Here is a 19,001-nt window from a genome sequence, read left to right as displayed (position 1 = left end):
TGGGGTTCAAGCACCCTACACTATACCAATAAGAGTCCTTGGGCAAGACTCCTAACACCACCTTGGCCTGCCTGTGTAAAATGATCAAATTGTAAGTTGCTCTGAATAAGAGCGTCAGCCAAATGCTGCAAATGTAATGGACCTAATGGCTTATCATTAGAGACCACTAGTTTCATGTAGGACACCTTTAGATCCCATTAGGAAAATATTAGATGCATCTGAATTCAGTTCTGGAACAGTTAAACCATTAGAGTCCTTTACACTGTGATAGTAACACCTTATTAACCATGCAGGATTTCACCAGCAACCACCTAGCAAGACTAGTAACCACCTGGGACACTATAGCAAGCACATAGCAACTTGACATGCATAGGAACGTCCTAGCAACCATCTGCGATACCATAGCAACTGCCTAGCAACCATCTGGGAAACCACAGCAACCACCTAATAGCAATTGTGTGGCAATACCTTAGCAACCACCTATCAACTGCTTTAACTTAATTTTTCTAGATTGTTATATTATGTAGTATTCTGTAGTAGCACATTCTGTTGCCCCCCCCCCCCCCCCCCCAACAGAAAAAAAAAGAAAGAAAGAAAAAAAGACAGCAAGAAAGAAAGAAAGACAGAAAGAAGGAAAAAAAGAAAGAAAAAAATCCTGATTGCCAGGATGCGGTCTTTGGCTTTTAGTAGTGACATTAGCCACCTAGCTGTCTTCTGCGTTAGCCGGTTTGCAGAGGGGAAATATAATATCTCTCAAATATCCGCCCAGAGCAGTTGTGGCTTTTAAAAAGTTCCTGTAGTTTTCAAAATACATCATCAGAAGGGGCTTAAGGGGGTTTTCCTGTCTTTAAACCAGAAAATCTCACTCCAGAGACTGCTGTCGCGGGTAGGGCTGAGTGGGCACGTAGGCAGATTGACCGCGCACAGGTTAAAGTTCTCATTTCGGCTGGAATGCCCCTTCGAGTCGGCCAGTCCTGCCAAAGGTAAAGACTGAAAATGGAGAAGCAGCGTTGAGTCAGCTGACGGAGAGCATGAGAGGAGAGCCTCAAACCCGGGCTGAAAACGTCCCTTCTCCACCACTGTTAGCTCTGCCCTGGTGCGGCGCTCCATTATCCCGATTACATTTTTAATTAGATTTTTATTTCAATGTTTCATTTCTACATTTTCAAATATTTTGTTTTAACCACATCTTACATGCATATTCTCCTGTATCTTTATCATTTGAATTTGAATTATTTTTGTGTTTTTTCATTGCGAAGCATTTTGATTTACCGCAGTGTACGAAAGGTGCTATATAAACAAACTTGCCTTGCCAGTCAGCTCTCGTTGGCGGTTGGGGGGTCTGGTCCTTCCTAATCAGGACTTTATACCCAAAATAAGGACTTTATATCTAAATCAGGATTTATACCAAGAATTACCAAGAATAAGAGGTTTCTAAACTCAAAATAATATGGCTGTGACTATTAAACGCTGAAATGTTCCTCCAGACCGAAGCGGACACCCCTACAGCGGGCCGTACCATTCATAACCGACGGCAGTTACATTCACGTTCGCTGCAAAGAAGAGGAAACCTATCTAGAACCGAACTAGCTGGAGAGGTTCTCTGGACTAAATGGAAGAATGATAAGTGTCCCGTGAGTCCTACCAATTGATTTATGCAATGTAGGTTACGTTAAAGTGCTGTTGGAACATGTGAAGCTGATATAGCCTCTGCTAAGGTTAGCTGGTAAACTTATTCAGCCGTTGGTCTCTGCCGGACCTTTAAGCCAGTTTGGCGCCATTTCTCCTGCAGTTTAGCTGCATAGCTAAGCTAGCTTGCAGAAATTTATTCTGATATAAAGTCATTTTAACGCGTGAAAGCAGTGTGTTTGGTACATAAACGGACTTTGAATGTTAGCAGAGCAGACAGAGTAACCGAGCTGTCTCAGTCCCTCATTCGTAGACAAGGTCAAAATAGGTGACATGGGCACCAACAACGTTTCGCTATTTTCAGGCCAGAGGCGAGGAGAGAGGAAAAGGACAAGTAGTACTTGTATTATCATAATTATTTAATGAATGATTATTATTATTATTACAACGCTGTTATTTGCTGCAAACCTTTTCAGCCATATGAAAAATACTTTTTACACCATTTTAAATGAAAGGATTAAAATAAGTGTTAAACGAAAAAAAAACTCTTAATGTTTGCTTTTGTTTGTAACATTATTTTTACGTGAAAATTATTTTCAACTAGTAAAGTCAAGAATGATACTTCAGTATCAGTCCGCCCATTGCTGACTCTCAGTAATCGCTGCATTAGTTTTAGTTGTCAAGTATATTCTACTGAAAGTGTGAAGAAGGTGGTGTGGAGGAGGGTAGGATAAATGTCACATGGATATTTTATGTAGTTAAACAGGTTAAAGATGAATGTGCTTTTAATCATCTGCTTGTTTTCTCATAGCAAAGTCATCTGTGAATTGTCACGCTGGCCTGATGGATATTTCTCAGGATTCACCTTAAAGGCTGTTTTTATACCATAAAACTAACTTTTCATCATAGGCCATCATTGATTGGTGAATTCTGTGTATAAGTCACAGAATTCACACCTGTTTTATTTCAGTTATGTTGTCGGTGGCTGTAATACAACAGTTTTGAAGCACGTGAATCACTCAGAGAGGTAGCCAGGCCGCACAGCAGGGTTAGTTATAACAGTGTTTTCAACAGTAAAGGTTTCTGTACACCCAAAAATTCCAAAAAGCCCATTTTTAAAAAAGTGTTTCATGCTCAGCTTTACCAAAACATGCTATAGATACTGTATCAATAAAATGTATTAGTTTTATTGTGCTGTTATTTACTTTTCTACTTTGTGATCGCATATTTTTTTTCTCTGGAGTGTTCAGAAATGGTAGGTGCTGGAAACAAAATGTAAATTTTTTCAGTTCATTTACAGCAGAGATGTGTAGTTTGCATGTACACAAAGTGTTAATTTTGCTGAAATCCTTAAAAAATGAATAAAGCCAAAGTGTGTTAGAGTCAAGTGCACCTACTTCGGAGTTGTCAGCTGATTACACAGTACGCAAGTCAGAGCAAATTAATGAATTAATTATTTATTATTAAATTGATTATTTGACTGAAAACAGCAGCTGCAGTTTACACCAAATAGAAATAGTCTAAAAATACTAGAATAGAATAAAAAGAATAAAACCTTACTTTATCTCACATTGAAAGTTTTGTCCATTTCCTGTAATGTTACTATTTTGGAGATATAAGATACTACAGTGATAAAATTCACTGTAGTTCACTGAAGTGTTTTTACGAGTAGTTTCTTTTATTACTTCAGATATCGGTCTGAAGTTGTGCTGGAGGCCATTCCTACCTGTGCATGGCTATGCCTGCTCTCTCAGGGTGGCAATAAGACATCCACAGTAGTGGACGTCCCTGAAAAAGACGTTACTTGGATGGCAGCAGATGTTGCTCCAAAACCTGTATGTACCTTTCAGCATTAATGGCGCCTTCACAGATGTGCAAGTTACCCATGCCATGGGCACTAACACACCCCCATACCATCAGAGATGCTGGCTTTTAAACTTTGCACTGATAACAATCTGGACAGTCCTTTTCCTCTTTGGCCCGGAGGATGCGACGTCCATGATTTCCAAAAACAATTTGAAATGTGAACTCGTCAGACCACAGGACACTTTTCCACTTTGCATCAGTCCATCTCAGATGAGCTCGGCCCAGAGAAGCCGGCGGCGTTTCTGGGTGGTGTTGATATGTGGCTTTCGCTTTGCATGGCAGAGTTTTAACTTGCACTTGTAGATGGAGCGACGAACTGTGTTCACTGACAGTGGTTTTCTGAAGTGTTCCTGAGCCCATGTGGTAATATCCATTACAGAATGATGTCGGTTTTTAATGCAGTGCCGCCTGAGGGATCGAAGGTCACGGGCATTCAATGTTGTTTCCTGCCTTGCAGCTTACTTGCAAATATTTCTCCAGATTCTCTGAATCTTTTGATGATATTATGGACTGTAGATGATTAAATCCCTAAATTCCTTGCAATTACATGTTGAGAAACATTCTTAAACTGTTGGACTATTTGGTCACGCAGTTGTTCACAAAGTGGTGAACCTCGCTCCATCCTTGCTTGTGAACGACTGAGCCTTTCAGGGATGCTCCCTTTATACCCAATCACGACACTCACCTGTTTCCAATTAACCTGTTCACCTGTGGAATGTTCCAAACAGGTGTTTTTTGAGCATTCCTCAACTTTCCCAATCTTTTGTTGCCCCTGTCCCAACTTCTTTGGAACGTGTTACAGGCATCAAATTCAAAATGAGTGAATATTTGCAAAAAACAATAAAGTTTATCTGTTTGAACATTAAATATCTTGTCTTTGTAGTGTATTCAATTGAATATAGGTTGAAAAGGATTTGCTAATCATTGTATTCTGTTTTTATTTATGTTTTACACAACGTCCCAACTTCATTGGAATTGGGGTTGTACAATGATAGTATGGTATGAAAAAACATGGCCATTTACTACAGATTTATGTAGCATTTAGAAGGCTAGTGTTTTTCCATAGAGCTGCTACACCATCACTACAGATGTTTTGTGCAATTTATGATACATAATAGGGCAAAAAATGAAATAAATTCCAGTAGTTTCAGTTAACCAGTGGTTTACTGACCTGACTTCCACTCAAATAAACAACAAAGTTAAACTAATAAGTAATATAAAGATTGTAACACTGGGAACACAGAGCTTCCCAGAATTCTGTGGAGGTTTTGTTTTGTGGGAAAATTTTCAGAATTTCAGTCAGTTTTCTGTGTTGTGATAAGTTGTTCTCATGCTAAAGGTTACCAGTTAAGATTGTATTGCTGTGATTGAAGTAAGGAGGTGGTAGGTCAGTTTATGAGTCTCTTTGCAGTGTTGTGTGGCTGCAGTTATAGCTAAAATCCTCAAAACTAACATTTCCCTGATATCAGAGGTTTAATACACTGCAGAACAATTTATGTAATTCAAATGTATACATCGGCACAACATGATTGAAATATGCAATATCAGCTGTATTAACATGTGTAAGTACTTTAGTATTAGTTTTCACTTAATTTAAGTTGATGTAACATATTTCTTTGCACACATTTGAATCATGTAAATACATGTTCAGTGTATTACTGCTTTATTCTTAACATTTTTGTAAATACCATTAAGTATGTGGGTCCTAAATGTTGATCAGTATATTTTGGTTATCTGAATTTTTTGAATTATCTGAATTAGCTCCTTAAAATAGCCAATATATTAGTTAGGCCTTAATTAGCTCTCCAGACCACATAATGATCTCTATACACTCTCAGAAATAAAGGTACGACACTGTCACTGGGGCAGTACCCTTTTCATCCCTGTGGTGGTACCCTCAGGGGTACGTCAGGGAACATAACTACCATAATCCATTGAAATGATATTTTCTAAGTTGTATTGACTCCACACACCCCGTCTCACCTCCAGGCTTTTTATTTTATTGTTCTGTTTTAAAATATCACTTTATAAACAGATACAAGTGTCTACTTTTCCACTAGGAAAAACTTACTTAAGGTACACAGTTGAACCTTAAAACCGCTGTAGCACCTTTGAGGGTACACTTATGTTGTTTGTACCTTGATGAGCGAATCATGTACCTGCATGGTACCTTTATTTCTAACAGTGTAAGCGTTATGAGGTGTCCGCTCTTCATGTGGTTACTACACTATGGCCTTAAACAGGTGTGGATCTTCTTATAGCCAAAGTTCATGACTAGACCAGGTCAAATTATTCACTCTACCACAGTCAGGCTACTTCATCTCAGAGAATTTGCGAAAGCATCTGTATTTGTTCATTTATGGATTAGCTCTGAATCATGATGAATGTGCCTTCTCTATTTTGGTAGCCCATATGTTTTTTGGCAGGGGGTGCGCTTCTGCGTCGTTTTCTCTCTCATTAGTTGTTTGGTAAATACAGTGCCATCTGCTGTGCCAGTCATGCTAAATCCTCCTGCTTTTATCCCTGTCTGCACAGCAGAACAGAGACGGAAAGTGGATTATTCTCATACTCATCAGTACCTCACTGCAACACTTGGTCACTGAATACTCTTTTCCCATATAATTTTACTTTCAGTAATTAATAGTGAAGAATGTAAAGGGTGTATTTCAGACTGAAGGCTTATTTCATCACGGTACCATCATGGTAGGTACAACAACGATGATGTGTGTTGAGTGCCTGCTGTAGTTTACAGTAAATATTCAACAGTAAAGGAAATTTGATCCAACACAAGGTCGCTGTTTGCTCAGTGCTGCAGGTGTTATTGTCCCTCATTCTCTTATCAGAATTAGTCAGTCTGAGTCACTGTCCTAGCAGCTCCTTTCTTTGGATTACAGGGAATGAATTGCCTGTTGGAAAGATTTAAATTTTAATGCTGACCAACGTTACAATACTTTGGCAAAAAAACACCCAAAACCTATGAAAGGATTTCTAATAAGGAAAAGGGAGTCAATAAGGTATTGCATTGGAATATTTCTGGACATACCATATATATTTTTTATTTTAAGGAGTTAAGCTCATTTTCACAACTATCGGTCTGTTGCCTTTGCCTTTCAGAGGCTGAAACTGGTACTGTATTTGCTTTGAGTATGTAGAACCAAAATAAGATGAACTTCAGGTGTCAGAAGGATGTTTCACCCTATAGCTGTAAAATTACTAAAATGTATGTACAACATTTAGCCAGTAATAAATGACCTGTTCAGTGACCCTGAGTTTCTGCAGTCTGACACACTGTATGCATGACTGTTATTAGAGAGACCCCACTGAGAGCACTGGAAAACCAGTTTTTAACAAAGTAAAGATTGAAAAAAAAAAAAGAACAAAAAACAGTATTTTGCATTGTTTACTTTGCTTCATGTAATGATGAATTTATACGTCAACTACACATTTTCTAAACCGCTTATCCTTCCGCAGGGGGGTGCTGGAGCCTATCCCAGCAGTCATTGGGTGGAAGGCAGGATACACACTGGACAGGTTGCCAGTTCATCGCAGGACACACACATTCACACCTAGGGGCAATTTAGCACGTCCAATTGGCCTGAATGGAATGAAAGATTTTTTAAAATCAAAATCACAATTTGAAAGAGGCTTTTTCAACTCACAAGCTGCAGTTTACTCGTATGTAAATATCTTTTTTAAAAAAGAAGTCTTTAAGTGGGGAAATTTACTTAATCACACAGAGTTTAGTCATAAGTATAGTTGAACCAATCAGAATCAACCAAATACCCATGTATTGGTACATGACAGCATCTAACTGGCACACTGTGATCAGAGTTCAAACCTCAAGCCAAAATGGTTGTAGGTATATATTTTGCCCTACTGACGAGCCTTCAGTTCAGCCTCTTTCGGTTTGTGACATGCTTGCTCACTGGGGTTAAGTGTGCAGTACGCTTCAGGACACTGATTGCTGCTTTATGAACTTCTGCCCACTGAGTTTTGAGACATTTGCTTGGACATGGAAAGACAAGGTGTTAATGTACACTTCAGAATTCATTCCGCTGCTGCCATCACCAGTAGACCTGTCACAATCATTTCATAATCACATAAGCGCAATTATTTGAGATGATCACAATTCTAAGTTGATTGCAGTCATCTTCCACAGTCGTTAAGATTTCAGACACATTATGCTGCAAACATACAAAATGCTGTGAAATTGCTGTGTTGGGTTGATGCAAATGAACGAAAAGTTCTAACTTCTAACCTAGTGCTCTAATGTGTTTAGAAGGCAGCGCTAAGTAATGTGATGAGTAATAACAGTAATATGACAGTAAATCGTCAGCTGAAACTTCATCATGACAGCCCTAGATCATGACAGCCCTAATCACCAAGACCAGAAAGACCAGTTCCAGAAGAAAGCATGCTTCCTCAAACTATGACACTGCCTCCTTCATGCTTATCAGATGAAGTTTACTTAGAATCATTTGCTGCTGCTCTCTTGCACCAGTAGTCTTTACCTCATCCTTGTACTTCAGGAATTCCAGCTTGGCCCGTGTGTTTTTGGTACAGAAGAGAGGTTTGCATCTTGTAGTGTAGCTTCTGTATTCCTTCTCCTAAAGTCTTCTGAAAATCGTAATCTGACTCCTGTGTTCTGTTGACTATCTTTTGATTTGGTTGGTTGGTTTGTTGGTTGTAATTTTTGGGTTTTTCTTCACAGCTCTAAAAGTGTTTCTGTAATTAACTGCTGTGGTCTTCTGTGAAAGGCCCAATCAGAACAAATTGCTTATGGGTTTTTCATTTTGTCTCTTTTTTCAAAAATAATGTTTTCTGATGTTTGCCGCATGTTCAAAACAGCTTTGTAATCCAACATAATGCATTCTCTAGTTTACATCTTTTGTCATCTTGTTGGAGCCATATTTTATCTTGACCATTAAAAAAAAGCTCTCTTTTTCTCTTTGTCCTTTACTTCAGGTGATGTGTCACTAAAGTACTAACAGGCCACTTATACTTGAGCATGTTTTTCAGTAGTCTGCTCTTTCTGGTACTGAGTGTTGTCCAGAATAGCAAGTGGGGTCAGACTGAGCAACAGATGTGATCCACTTTTGATTTCACTGAACTGGGACTGTGTATTTTTTCTGTAAACATAGGCAAATTGTATTATAGATGGACCAGATATGGCAAAATAATAAAAAATGTGGTGATGTGGTGCATATTTTGATTTTGCATTGATTTTACATGCACAATGCTCTACCCCTTGTCCCAGTCTGTTGGCCCAAAGCCTCCATGAGCTGGGTCCTCTTGGCAGGGACAGGAATTCCTCATTATAGACAATAACTACAGAATCCAAACCCAGTGGCATGGTGATAGTTCCATGTGAGTGGGCTAAGCCACTCTGTAATTCATTGAGAAGTTCAGGGTCAAGTCTTATCTCTTGTGGAAATTCAACTGATATATGGTTTTCTGTGTAATCTCTCACAGAGCAAACAGCCTGAGAATGTATGTAAACCATGAAAGTTTGACTTTGAAGTTCCACTTTCATATTACCATTAAACCACAAAGTCTACCTTCAACATGACGCAGATTTCTCCATTATAATATTAGTTCTATCCATTGCAGACTATAATATAATATGAAGATTGTGGGTTGCCTTGCTTGTTTTTTCCATTTCTTTTACATGAATATTACACACCCTTGTGAACAAGGCAAATCAATTATAACTAAACTTTCAGACTGGAATCTCATCTCATTTAAATTACTACATAAGAGACAATAACTGAGGTCAGTCCTCTAAAGTGTTTTTTATTGCTAGATAAGCATTTCTGAAAGATACAATACCTTTGACAAACAGTAGTACAGTGCACAAGTCACAATTTGTATATCTACACATATACCTTTGTGTTTATTTGATCCAATACTTATATTCAGATGCTTGTATGAATGTACATTTTTCCCCAAAATATGATTTCCCAAAAATACCCAGAGGTTAAAGGTAATCTTTATCCATCATATTTAATCCAGCTTCAGAATACTATGAAATATGACTGTGTCATATTGAGCCAGAACCTAGATACGGTTTAGGTCTAGATAAGGTTTCTGTATCTAAAATTCTTGTAAGACTGCTACAGTATTGTCACACTGTACAAAACAGATTAGTCCTTTATATGTTTATTGGTTGGATGCTGATATGTGAATGTTGAATTTAGCAGTTCTGTTTCTGTTTGTTGTCCCAAAGACTCTTAGGCTGGAATGTACACCATGAACTTGGTGTTACAATACAACATGTATACATTTTTGATCTTATATTAATAGTTTTATCTTAAATTAATAATCTTATATTAATAACACAAAAAAGAGAAGAGTTATCCGATTGTGATCAGAAGTTTTGAGTCCAGAATTGCTGAAGAGGTTGAGGGGGATCTTAACAGACGGTATCAGAAGTTGAATGTATCGGTGAACCTAATAACCTTAGGTACATATACTGCCTTTGCAGAGGGATCACTGTAATTAACTGTCCTGTATTTTGGTTGTGGAGACTTTTCGCCCTCTTTTGTTTGTGGAACCTGACTATGCTGACTCTTCAGTGTCTTTGGACTGCATGAATTGCTTTCTGGTGTCCTTTCTTTCCCCACACTTTTAGGGTCAACGAGAGGGACATCTGGCTCATTGTCATTACTGTCTTGATTCACTGAATCAAAGCAGACATTTGCAGCACATGGGTTTTTCCTAAGAGACGTGTCTTGAGGCATGTCACTGTCATAACACTCAAATGTTGTACTGTCTGATTGTTTGATCAGATGGACAGAAGCAGCAAAGGTCTTGGACTCATCTAGTTGTGCAGGACTTTCACTATCAGTGCCTGTAGGTTTAGCTATTTCTGATGAAAGATGGTTGCTGGAAATAATGTTCTGTTCCAGTGAATGTGATCTGTGGTCTCTTTGTAGGACCAGAGAAGCAGAAAGGTCTGTCTGTGGCTTCAGTGACACGCCTTGGCCCTCCTCCAGTTTCAGTTCCACAGCAGTCTGAACTTTATTATTTGCCTCATGTAGAGGACTTTTGTGACACTTGATAAGGACTTCTTGCTGAGATTCGGCTGTGGAATTTTCATCTTTATATAGAGGTATAGGATTTTTGTGACTGTCAACTGGCACATCTTGTTGAGGCCCTTTTGGACTTTCAGATTGTAGCAGTCTTTGTACAGGGCAGGGCATATCTGTCGATTTTCTGTGTAACTGTAGTGAAAGTTCCATGGTTAGAGGCCTTTTGTCCTGTATTTGTTTTTTTAAGCTCTTTGAGGTTGTACGTTCAGGCGTTTGCCATTTTTCATATGGTTGGTCCAGGCACGAGATTGATGCCAACCACTTGTGCTCATCATGTTCCAAACCCTCCATTAGAGGTGTTGATGAGTAGGCCAATACCCAAACATCAGGGTGTATTACAACAGTGGCTAGATACCTCCTCTGTGGGATCTCCATCACTAAAAGTCCATGGTGAAGCTCATATTGCGAGTTTTCCACTACAGCAGTGAAGGAAAGTACGTCAACCTTTGCATACCTCAGTTTCTGATGCAGCACTATCAGGTCTTTTTTCTGTTGAGTCATTAACTGGCCTGAAATGTTTACATTATTGTTCAACTGGCCTGATGTATCTTCATGATTGTTCACCATGTTCAAGGTTTCTACATCATTGTTCAGCTGTCCCAGGATATCTGCATGATCCTTTACCTGGTGACCCAGAAACTTACCAGAGATGTCTACAATATTGTTTAACTGGCCTGCAGTATCTGCATGATTGTTCATCTGGTCCAAGCTATCTATATCATTGTTCAGCTGGCCTAAGATATGTGCAACATCATTTACCTGGCCCAAAATATCTGTATTTTTGTTCATCTGGCAAGAGATGAATACATCATTGTTCACCTGGCCAGACATATCAACATCATTTTTCCCCTGGCCTGAGATCCCTACAGTGCTGTTTTTCTGGCCCAAAACAATGACATCATTGTTCACCTGGTTTGAGATTTCTACATCACTTTTGACCTGGCTGGAGATATCTAAATCATTGTTTACCTGGCTCAATATGCCTCCATCATCGTTCAGTTTTTCAGAAGCAGTTTGTTCTTCATCAGCTGAACTACACTGTGTTCCCTCTATTGCTGGCAGAGTACCTTGGTACTCCACAACATTATTGTTGCTCACCTTTGAGCTAGGATATTCATCTGTTTCTTGATTTAGAAAACACCGTTGTTTGTCAAGAATCTCTAAATCTTGAGCTTTCTTTTGTTTACGCAGTACATCTGTACATTTTTGCTTTTTGCTCTCAAATAAATCATTTCTACTTTGCACTTTTGCCAAGGCTTCGAACTTCTTCATGATGCCAGACAAAAGGGGACCCTTACTGATCTGTCTGACTAGTCTCTGTGGCTCTTGCATGTTCCTGGCCTCAAGCCCTCTCTCTTTCTGCTCGACTGCCGCAAACTTGGCAATCATATCCTGTACCTTTGACTTCCCTCCCTTAACCACTCGCCCTGTATCACTGGGTTTGTCCACTTCCTTGCTTCCTTCGAGCCCTTTTAAATTCAGTGAACCCACTTCCCTCCTATGGGTTACTGCCGGCTTTGGGGTGGCCATGAGAAACTTCGACTGCAAAAGGTGAAAGGTGGTAAGGCGTCGATTAACAATATTTCCTGATGATTTCTTGCGATTCCTACACATGTTGCCCCTTTTCAATGTCTTATCCTGGCTCTGTGGGTTCCGATTTGAGAGCTCCTGGGTAAAGTACTGCAGTAGAGTTTCCAGAATCTCTCTTACCACCGAATGGGTGGAACGATCCAAGACCAGCCGTTTAAGTGTCCTGACATTCACTGTTGTGTTGGTCTCTGTGGCAACAGCTCCTTGATACCCCTCCCGCTCTGGTCTGCATGAAATAAAAGGGCCCTTCTTTGTACTCAGAATGGAGCAGCAGCATCCTCAATGGAATGTTTATAATAGACACTCCTTTGTGCAATTATATATGAACTGTATTTTGTCAAGTGGCAAGGGCAGGGCCAGGAATGAGGATTCAGTGTTGGTTATGCTGTAAGAATTGGGGTCACTGCTGTAAAGTTGCTTTGTGCGTTTGAGTTGAATAAGGGCTGGGGGGTTTATAGCAGGAATATAAGACTGCAACAGGTTTAGATGTATTTGGGTAGTGGGGGTTACTTAAACCCCTTTCACACTGCACAATTTCAGACATAAGTTCCTTGTTGCAAGGAGAGCCTAAGGTTCTTTCTGGGAAATGAGAGCTCATGGAATAACAGAGATTCAAAGTCATGCTAGTGCTATAGAACACTGCAGGTAGTCATGTAGTGTGAAAGGAGTCACAAGTTAGGGCATTTGAATTTAACCCCTTAACCTCCAGTGTTACAATTCAGTTATTCATTTTAAGGTTATTATCCTGTAAATTAAGTAAACACCAATTTATTCATTAACTACTATAAAACTGCTATGCAAGTAATGCAGTTATGAGATTGAAGAAATGAAGTCTGCAGCTGCTGATGGGTGCTTAGAGCTTAAGGAGTTAAATATAAAGTATAGAAAAACAATTTTGCTAAGAAATGAAATTGCTACAAATTATAGTCTCTTAACAAGATGTTTTAATTAATTTACATAATATACATGCACCAGATCAATTACTATAACTTGACAAGACAATCACAGACTTTCCAGTCAAACCATAGTAAGTTGCTTTGACACCATCTGTAGGTGCCCAGATGTCAGATGAGTCAAATTACAGGTTCTGCATCGCTGAATTATCACACTATCTCAGTTATTTGAATACTGAATCACATTTTTTATATTCAATTACAATTCTTAAAATGAATTAAAACTCAGTTAGTGGTTCTTAGCTTGTTACAATGCAGAGCTCAGGTTAAAACCAAAAAATACAGCTTTGTTAGTGGGCAAAGGATGGGGTGTCAGAGAGAGAAGGATGCTGGGTACAGGTAAGGGAGGGTGAGCAGCCTAAGAACCGTGTTCCAGTTTGAGCCAGAATGTGAGGGCAGTTACTTCTCTGGGTACTTTTCTGCAGCTGCGGCCCGGTATAGTTTGGTTCCCAGCTCCTCCAGTTTCTCTCTTGTATCGAGGTCTTGGTACAGTCCAGTAGGCACCTGGCTCAGCCCATAGAGCAGCCCATAAAGACAGCCAGCAATCAGACCTGTAGCGCTGCTCTCTCCTGGAAAAGTGAGATCCTGAGCTTAAAGGGGAATCCACTCACAGTTTAGCAAATTTTGACCAAAAAATGGTCCATTCTAGAGACATTTACTGAATCAGATTTGTTTACAATCTGATTGGAACTAGATGTCATTCGCAGTGTGAAGATAGTCATTTTGTTTGACCAAAGAACCCATATACCTTCTAAACACTAAAATTTTGGAAAATCTGTTTTCTTTGGGGTTTTTTTCAGGGGGCATGAGTATGCGGGACACACGTATGACATAAAATTTCCCATTCCAGCAGAATGTAACTGCTCTATTTGAGGTGGAATGGAAAAGTGAAAAAAAGGCTGGCAAATAAGGCTGACTAGCTCCAGCCTTGTAGAAGTTTACCATTTAGCACTATTTTTGCCAGGCTTATGGACTATTTTCAGTCCAGCAGTGACACAGATGTGTTTAAAAACTTCAGCAGCACTGCTGTGTCTGATCTATTCATACCAGCACAATACGCAAAAACACACTACCACAAAGTTAGTGACACTGCAGAGCTGTAAATGATCCACCACCTGCTTTGTGGTGGTCCTGTGAGAGTCCTGACCAATAACAGGGTAAAAGGGGCTAACAAAGTATGCAGAAAAACAGATGGACTACAGTCTGTAGGTGTAGAACTACAAAGAGCTGATATAATGGACAATAAGCATAGATACAAGGAGGTGTACTTAATGAAGTGGCTGGTCCATGTATGTGCATGTTGGTTTTGTTCGATGTTGTTGCTTCACCTCCATGAAACATGGCCCGTTTGCACAGCTCGCCCCAGTTCGAGCCTGCAGCCATCAGAGCATCATAGGCAATCATAGGAGCATCATGGCCCCTTCGCCCACCTCGTCCTTCTGAGCTCCAGCGCTTATACACCTGAGCAGCAAGCAGCATAATACGATTTTAGTTGCATTACAGTTGGTCCTGGATTTTACTGGTCTAATCAATCACAGTTTGGAGCATGAATAGTGGGTAGTGGGTAATGACTGATGAAATAAAATAACCTTATCAATTTCCTCTGCATCATAGCTATTGGGAAAAAGGGGCTTGTTCTGGCCTTCCTCCTCTATGCCTCTCTCTTCCAAATAAAACTGCCACTTGGCCTCAAAGTAAAACCAGTGCTCCTGGTATTCTGAGGAGGAGAGAGAGACATGGCATTTACTCCAAGGTATCAAATACTTACACTAAGCTGTTGCTGCAAGGTGGTACTTGACTACCTGATTGAACCTATGTAGTGTAGTAACCTAAAGGATTATACACTAAATGGATTTGAAATAATTCTGATATTTTCCAGTTCTACCAAAACAATACATGTAATGATCATTTGTTGAACAGTGCAGCTCACACATGAAAATATTCCTGTCATTTTTGTGAATTTCTTTTATTTTCTCATCTTGAAGGAAACCATTTTGGTTATTCCCTATTAGCTGTTTCTTTGTGGTGTTGTGAATCAAAGCAAATCTTTGTATTTCTCAAAATGATCACCATATTTTGTAAAATTGTAAGTGTATTGTATGTGATGTCATTACAAGTATTATAATATCAAGCATATATCATAGGCCTTACCTGCCATGTGGCGTATCGTTTTCCTGCAGTAATCTGCTGCCATTGGGATCACCTTCATGAAATCACGGCCCCAGTTCACCACTGGCTTGCCTTGTAAAGCATATGAAGCAAAGAGGGCAGTGCACAACGAGCCGAGAAACCCTGCACACAAAACCACAGCCTTAGTCTTGCTCACATTAAGAGTAAGAGGTGGAACCAGAGTCAGAAGGATGATATGGTACCAAGAGGGTGGTTATGGGTCATCCGGCCTGTTTCAATGCTCACTTCCACTAGGGTGTCCAGTCTTTCAGGCTGCCAGTAGCGCATCCCCACACACATAGCCTTTGTGGCCGCTCCAAAACCTGAGCCTTGAGGTATGAGCAAAATCATATTTTGTAGCAATGGAAATATTGGCACATACAAAAGGCTAATTACTCAGTTGATTGTCACACTGTTAGCTGCATCAGTCTTACAGATGAAGGCGTACCTCTCTGATTGAAAGGTGTGTGCCAGGCAAGCAGGAAATTGTGTGGTTTGAGGGAGGCACAGCCTTCGATTGTGCCTGGGTCAGAAATTCGGCCCTTCAAGGACACCATGGCCTCCACATACAGCCGCACCAACTCTCTGTACAGATCCTCCAGACACCAGTAGTCTTAGCAAAGCAACACATTGCAGGACAGCTAGTTAACTGTGTTGTACACATTTATTGTATATGACATAAGCACATTTCTCAGTGATAAGGTTCATGGAGCAGGATGTGGCACAAGCACAAAGTGGACACTTTCGCTATCTGTCCAGCCACAGACGCATTTTGATGCCTTCATGTGGTATTAACATGCTTGGCATTCCAGCCAGCTGAGCAAGAGTGTATCAGGCTAAGTTTAGCCATGATTAGAAGTGCAGCTTGACTTGTGTGTGTGTATCTGTATGTGTGTGTGTGGTGGGATACTTTCGGGATATTAGCGGGCTCCGTGTGGCCCAACAGCACCCACACCCTTAATTCCCTCATATCCCTTAAACAGACAGCTTTGCTCATATATAGCAGAGGCAGGCTTAAGAGTTCCACATTAGGCGTGGGTGTGAATCTAAAGGGTGGGAAACTACAGATGCGATGAGGGGGCTCTAATTATGAATTGTTGTTAGGGTGCTTATTACTCAGTTAACCTCCTGCATTGGAAAGCAATGTTTTTTCCAAATCAACAAATGCTCTCATATTCATTCGAAACACAAAAACATGTCAGATAAATCTCTGCCTGGTTCCTCCGTTGCAGTCTAGTTTTACAATGGAGTTACAAGACAAGTAATGGAAACCCCCTAATAAGCTTGGTACAAAATTGAGGCCTTAATCAGAGCACACTTCTTTGAAGTTGCACAATGTTTTTGAATTATTGCAAACTGACTTCCTTGTGTTCTTTGTGGTTCCTGTAAACTATAAATGTTATATCAGTTTAGCCTAACAAAATTACTTCATGTGGCAACAAGCAACCTAACTGAATTTATTCTACTTAAAGAAGTGTTTGAATGAAATAAAGCACTGCAAAATAAATAAGACAATATTTATAATATAATAATAATATAATAATAACAAAAGTCATTTTTACATCAATTCAGATCTCAAAAACACTACAAATCAGCCTCTACTGTCAAAGTGTACAACATAGTGATTTACAAAAATGGGCAAAAGTACATCACATAGCTATAAACTGTAGTAGCTGCCAGCCTGAATCCTGAATATTGTCAAGAAACCACATAAGTCTATTTAAGATTACTATTTGAGAACACCTTGACATGGTTTGAGGCAAGTGTCCAGTGCTATAAGAATGCAGTTTGTATGATACTAACTGGTGGCTAAAAGTTTAAATTACTTGTTATTTACAACAGTGCTGAAGCAGTTTTGAACATCAGATGTCTTGGCTGATGGACTATGTTTCAGGAAAGGGGAAAGTGGTGTATGTCTGATTCTTGGCCAAACTATTGTTTTCTTCAGGCTTAGTTCAAAGAAGAGACCCCAGTCTCTAGTTCCAGCAAAAAAATCTGTGGTCGGTTGGTCCCTGTTCAGGATTAAGGGGAGTCCTATTGACTTCTGTTGAGCTTATATGTGGCATTTTTATTCTCAGCAGTCAAGAGGCACTGGAATTCGGATAAGCAGTGTCCAAATCCCAGAGGCTGTCATTGTGCCTTTTAGGAGAACCGCAATAAGCTTTGAACACATCCCACCAGGGAAGATGATAGCTATCCAACAACTCTCCCCCATCATTGTCCGACTCTGGTGGAAGATCACGTTCACTCAAGTTCTATTTTAGGCTCAAATGGCAACTTCAGAGCTTGACTAGGGTTTGTATGTTGCGTGGTACGTACCGGTGGTATATTGCCGAGACAGATCAGGATGGGGATTGACATTTCCATTGAGGGTCCAAAGGATTAAAGAATGCCATCAGTGCTGGAGTTATTTATTGTCATGATGAAGATAACCTGGAGTCAGTGGGCAACAGGATGCCAGTGGATGGGACAAGAGGATGACTGGGAATTTGAACCGAGCCCTATTCTAGTATTGTGTGGCACTGAGAGATGACAGGCAGTAGAATGTTTTGCTGGGTGAAAATGTCATCAACCGTTCATGCGAGAGATTGAACAGATCTGTAAAAAGGCAGATTGCTGAGTGGTGTATGTGTGCGTGTTTTTTTTATAGAGGAACAATGAAGAGTGTGTGACTTGGAAAGAATGTGATGAGAGACTTTTCTCTTTGCAGAAAATATTGGCACATGTTCCACCTACAACCTCTGACAAGCTAAACAACTCTGAAGGTTAATCTATTCACTAAAAGTGATACATGCTTTGTAAATCATGTTTTGAGAAATAGAGACCCTCCACTTTTGCTACAGGAGCAATGTGCAATTTCCCATTCAAACTTAATGAAACATTAGGGAAAATCATTAAGACTACAGGAGTTTACAGCTAACCGAGTCCCTAATCCATTTTCACCATAGTGTACAGACATAGAACAAGTTGGCTCTAATGCTTAATTGGAAAACGTTTATTATTAAGTTACTGTGCAGAAGAACAGACCACATTTGATGACTACATGATTATTATGTAAATGTACTTTCTTGTATGGTGTTAGAAGTACTACTTGTTGCTTTCTTATACATAAACCACTATTATAAGATTAATTCTAACCAGCCCTTTGGCACTGTCATTTTGAACTTCCTTTCGTCTCACCTGGGTGTGTCCTTACCTGTGACAAGGGCCTCCGCTGTGGTCATGTGCATTATTGCCCCATCACTCAAGGGCCAGTTATCTGGGTCCAGTTTAAGGGCCTCCAGCCCACCGAGAGCCGAGAGCTCCTTCTGGATCTGAGCTCCTGAAAAGCACCACTCCCAGTTGCCTTTGCGATATCCAAGGGCATCTCCGACTGCGCCCAGTATCATTCCAGCCTGAAATTTCTCCATTAGGGGCCTTTTTAATTCCAGAGCATATAGGAAAACGTCTTAAAGATGCTATTACAACTTACACTCAAAATGTTTTCAGACTCAAGCGAAAAACAGTTTCTCTCAAATTGATATTTGCCAGGACCTTAAAGAAGGTCTTGTGCCTCAAAGTCAGTCATCATCTTCTTCTTGCTTCTTCGCTTCTGAAGGGCTCCACTATTTCACCCTCCCAAAGCATTAGACTACGGCTTGACCATAACCCCCTAAACTCCCCCTTCTCTCTCCCTTCCAAGTCACTCATCCTAATCACCACT

General features: G+C 40.0%; 1 protein-coding gene across 3 annotated transcripts; it reads right to left on the bottom strand.

Annotated features, from left to right (window-relative positions):
• Positions 1–9,263: 9,263 nt before the first annotated feature.
• adprhl1 (ADP-ribosylhydrolase like 1) lies at positions 9,264–19,001 on the bottom strand. Of its 3 annotated transcripts, XM_017701848.2 has the most exons (9): positions 18,833–19,001; positions 18,495–18,715; positions 15,747–15,911; positions 15,502–15,627; positions 15,281–15,421; positions 14,719–14,846; positions 14,458–14,590; positions 13,533–13,698; positions 9,264–12,402 (listed from the first exon to the last, which is right to left on the bottom strand). In XM_017701848.2, exons 2-9 carry the CDS (start codon positions 18,706–18,708, stop codon positions 9,921–9,923), a joined length of 3,555 nt encoding a protein of 1,184 aa, XP_017557337.1. In that variant the 5' UTR covers positions 18,709–18,715; positions 18,833–19,001; the 3' UTR covers positions 9,264–9,920. The 3 variants fall into 3 exon arrangements, with proteins under 3 accessions (XP_017557337.1, XP_017557336.1, XP_037399102.1); XM_017701847.2 differs by having other exon boundaries at positions 18,495–19,001; XM_037543205.1 differs by lacking the exon at positions 9,264–12,402 and having other exon boundaries at positions 13,098–13,698; positions 18,495–18,987.

The sequence above is a fragment of the Pygocentrus nattereri genome, chromosome 12 (assembly GCF_015220715.1).
Source record: "Pygocentrus nattereri isolate fPygNat1 chromosome 12, fPygNat1.pri, whole genome shotgun sequence".
NCBI lineage: Eukaryota > Metazoa > Chordata > Actinopteri > Characiformes > Serrasalmidae > Pygocentrus > Pygocentrus nattereri.
This window is presented reverse-complemented; position numbering and strand designations above follow the sequence as displayed.

Coding starts and splice junctions, on each gene's coding strand:
- adprhl1 (XM_017701847.2), bottom strand. CDS start 18,708: ATGGAGAAATTTCAGGCTGGAATGATACTGGGCGCAGTCGGAGATGCC. Junction 15,422..15,501: donor GACCCATAACCACCCTCTTG/GTACCATATCAT, acceptor TTTTGTGTGCAG/GGTTTCTCGGCTCGTTGTGC. Junction 14,591..14,718: donor ATGCAGAGGAAATTGATAAG/GTTATTTTATTT, acceptor CTTGCTGCTCAG/GTGTATAAGCGCTGGAGCTC.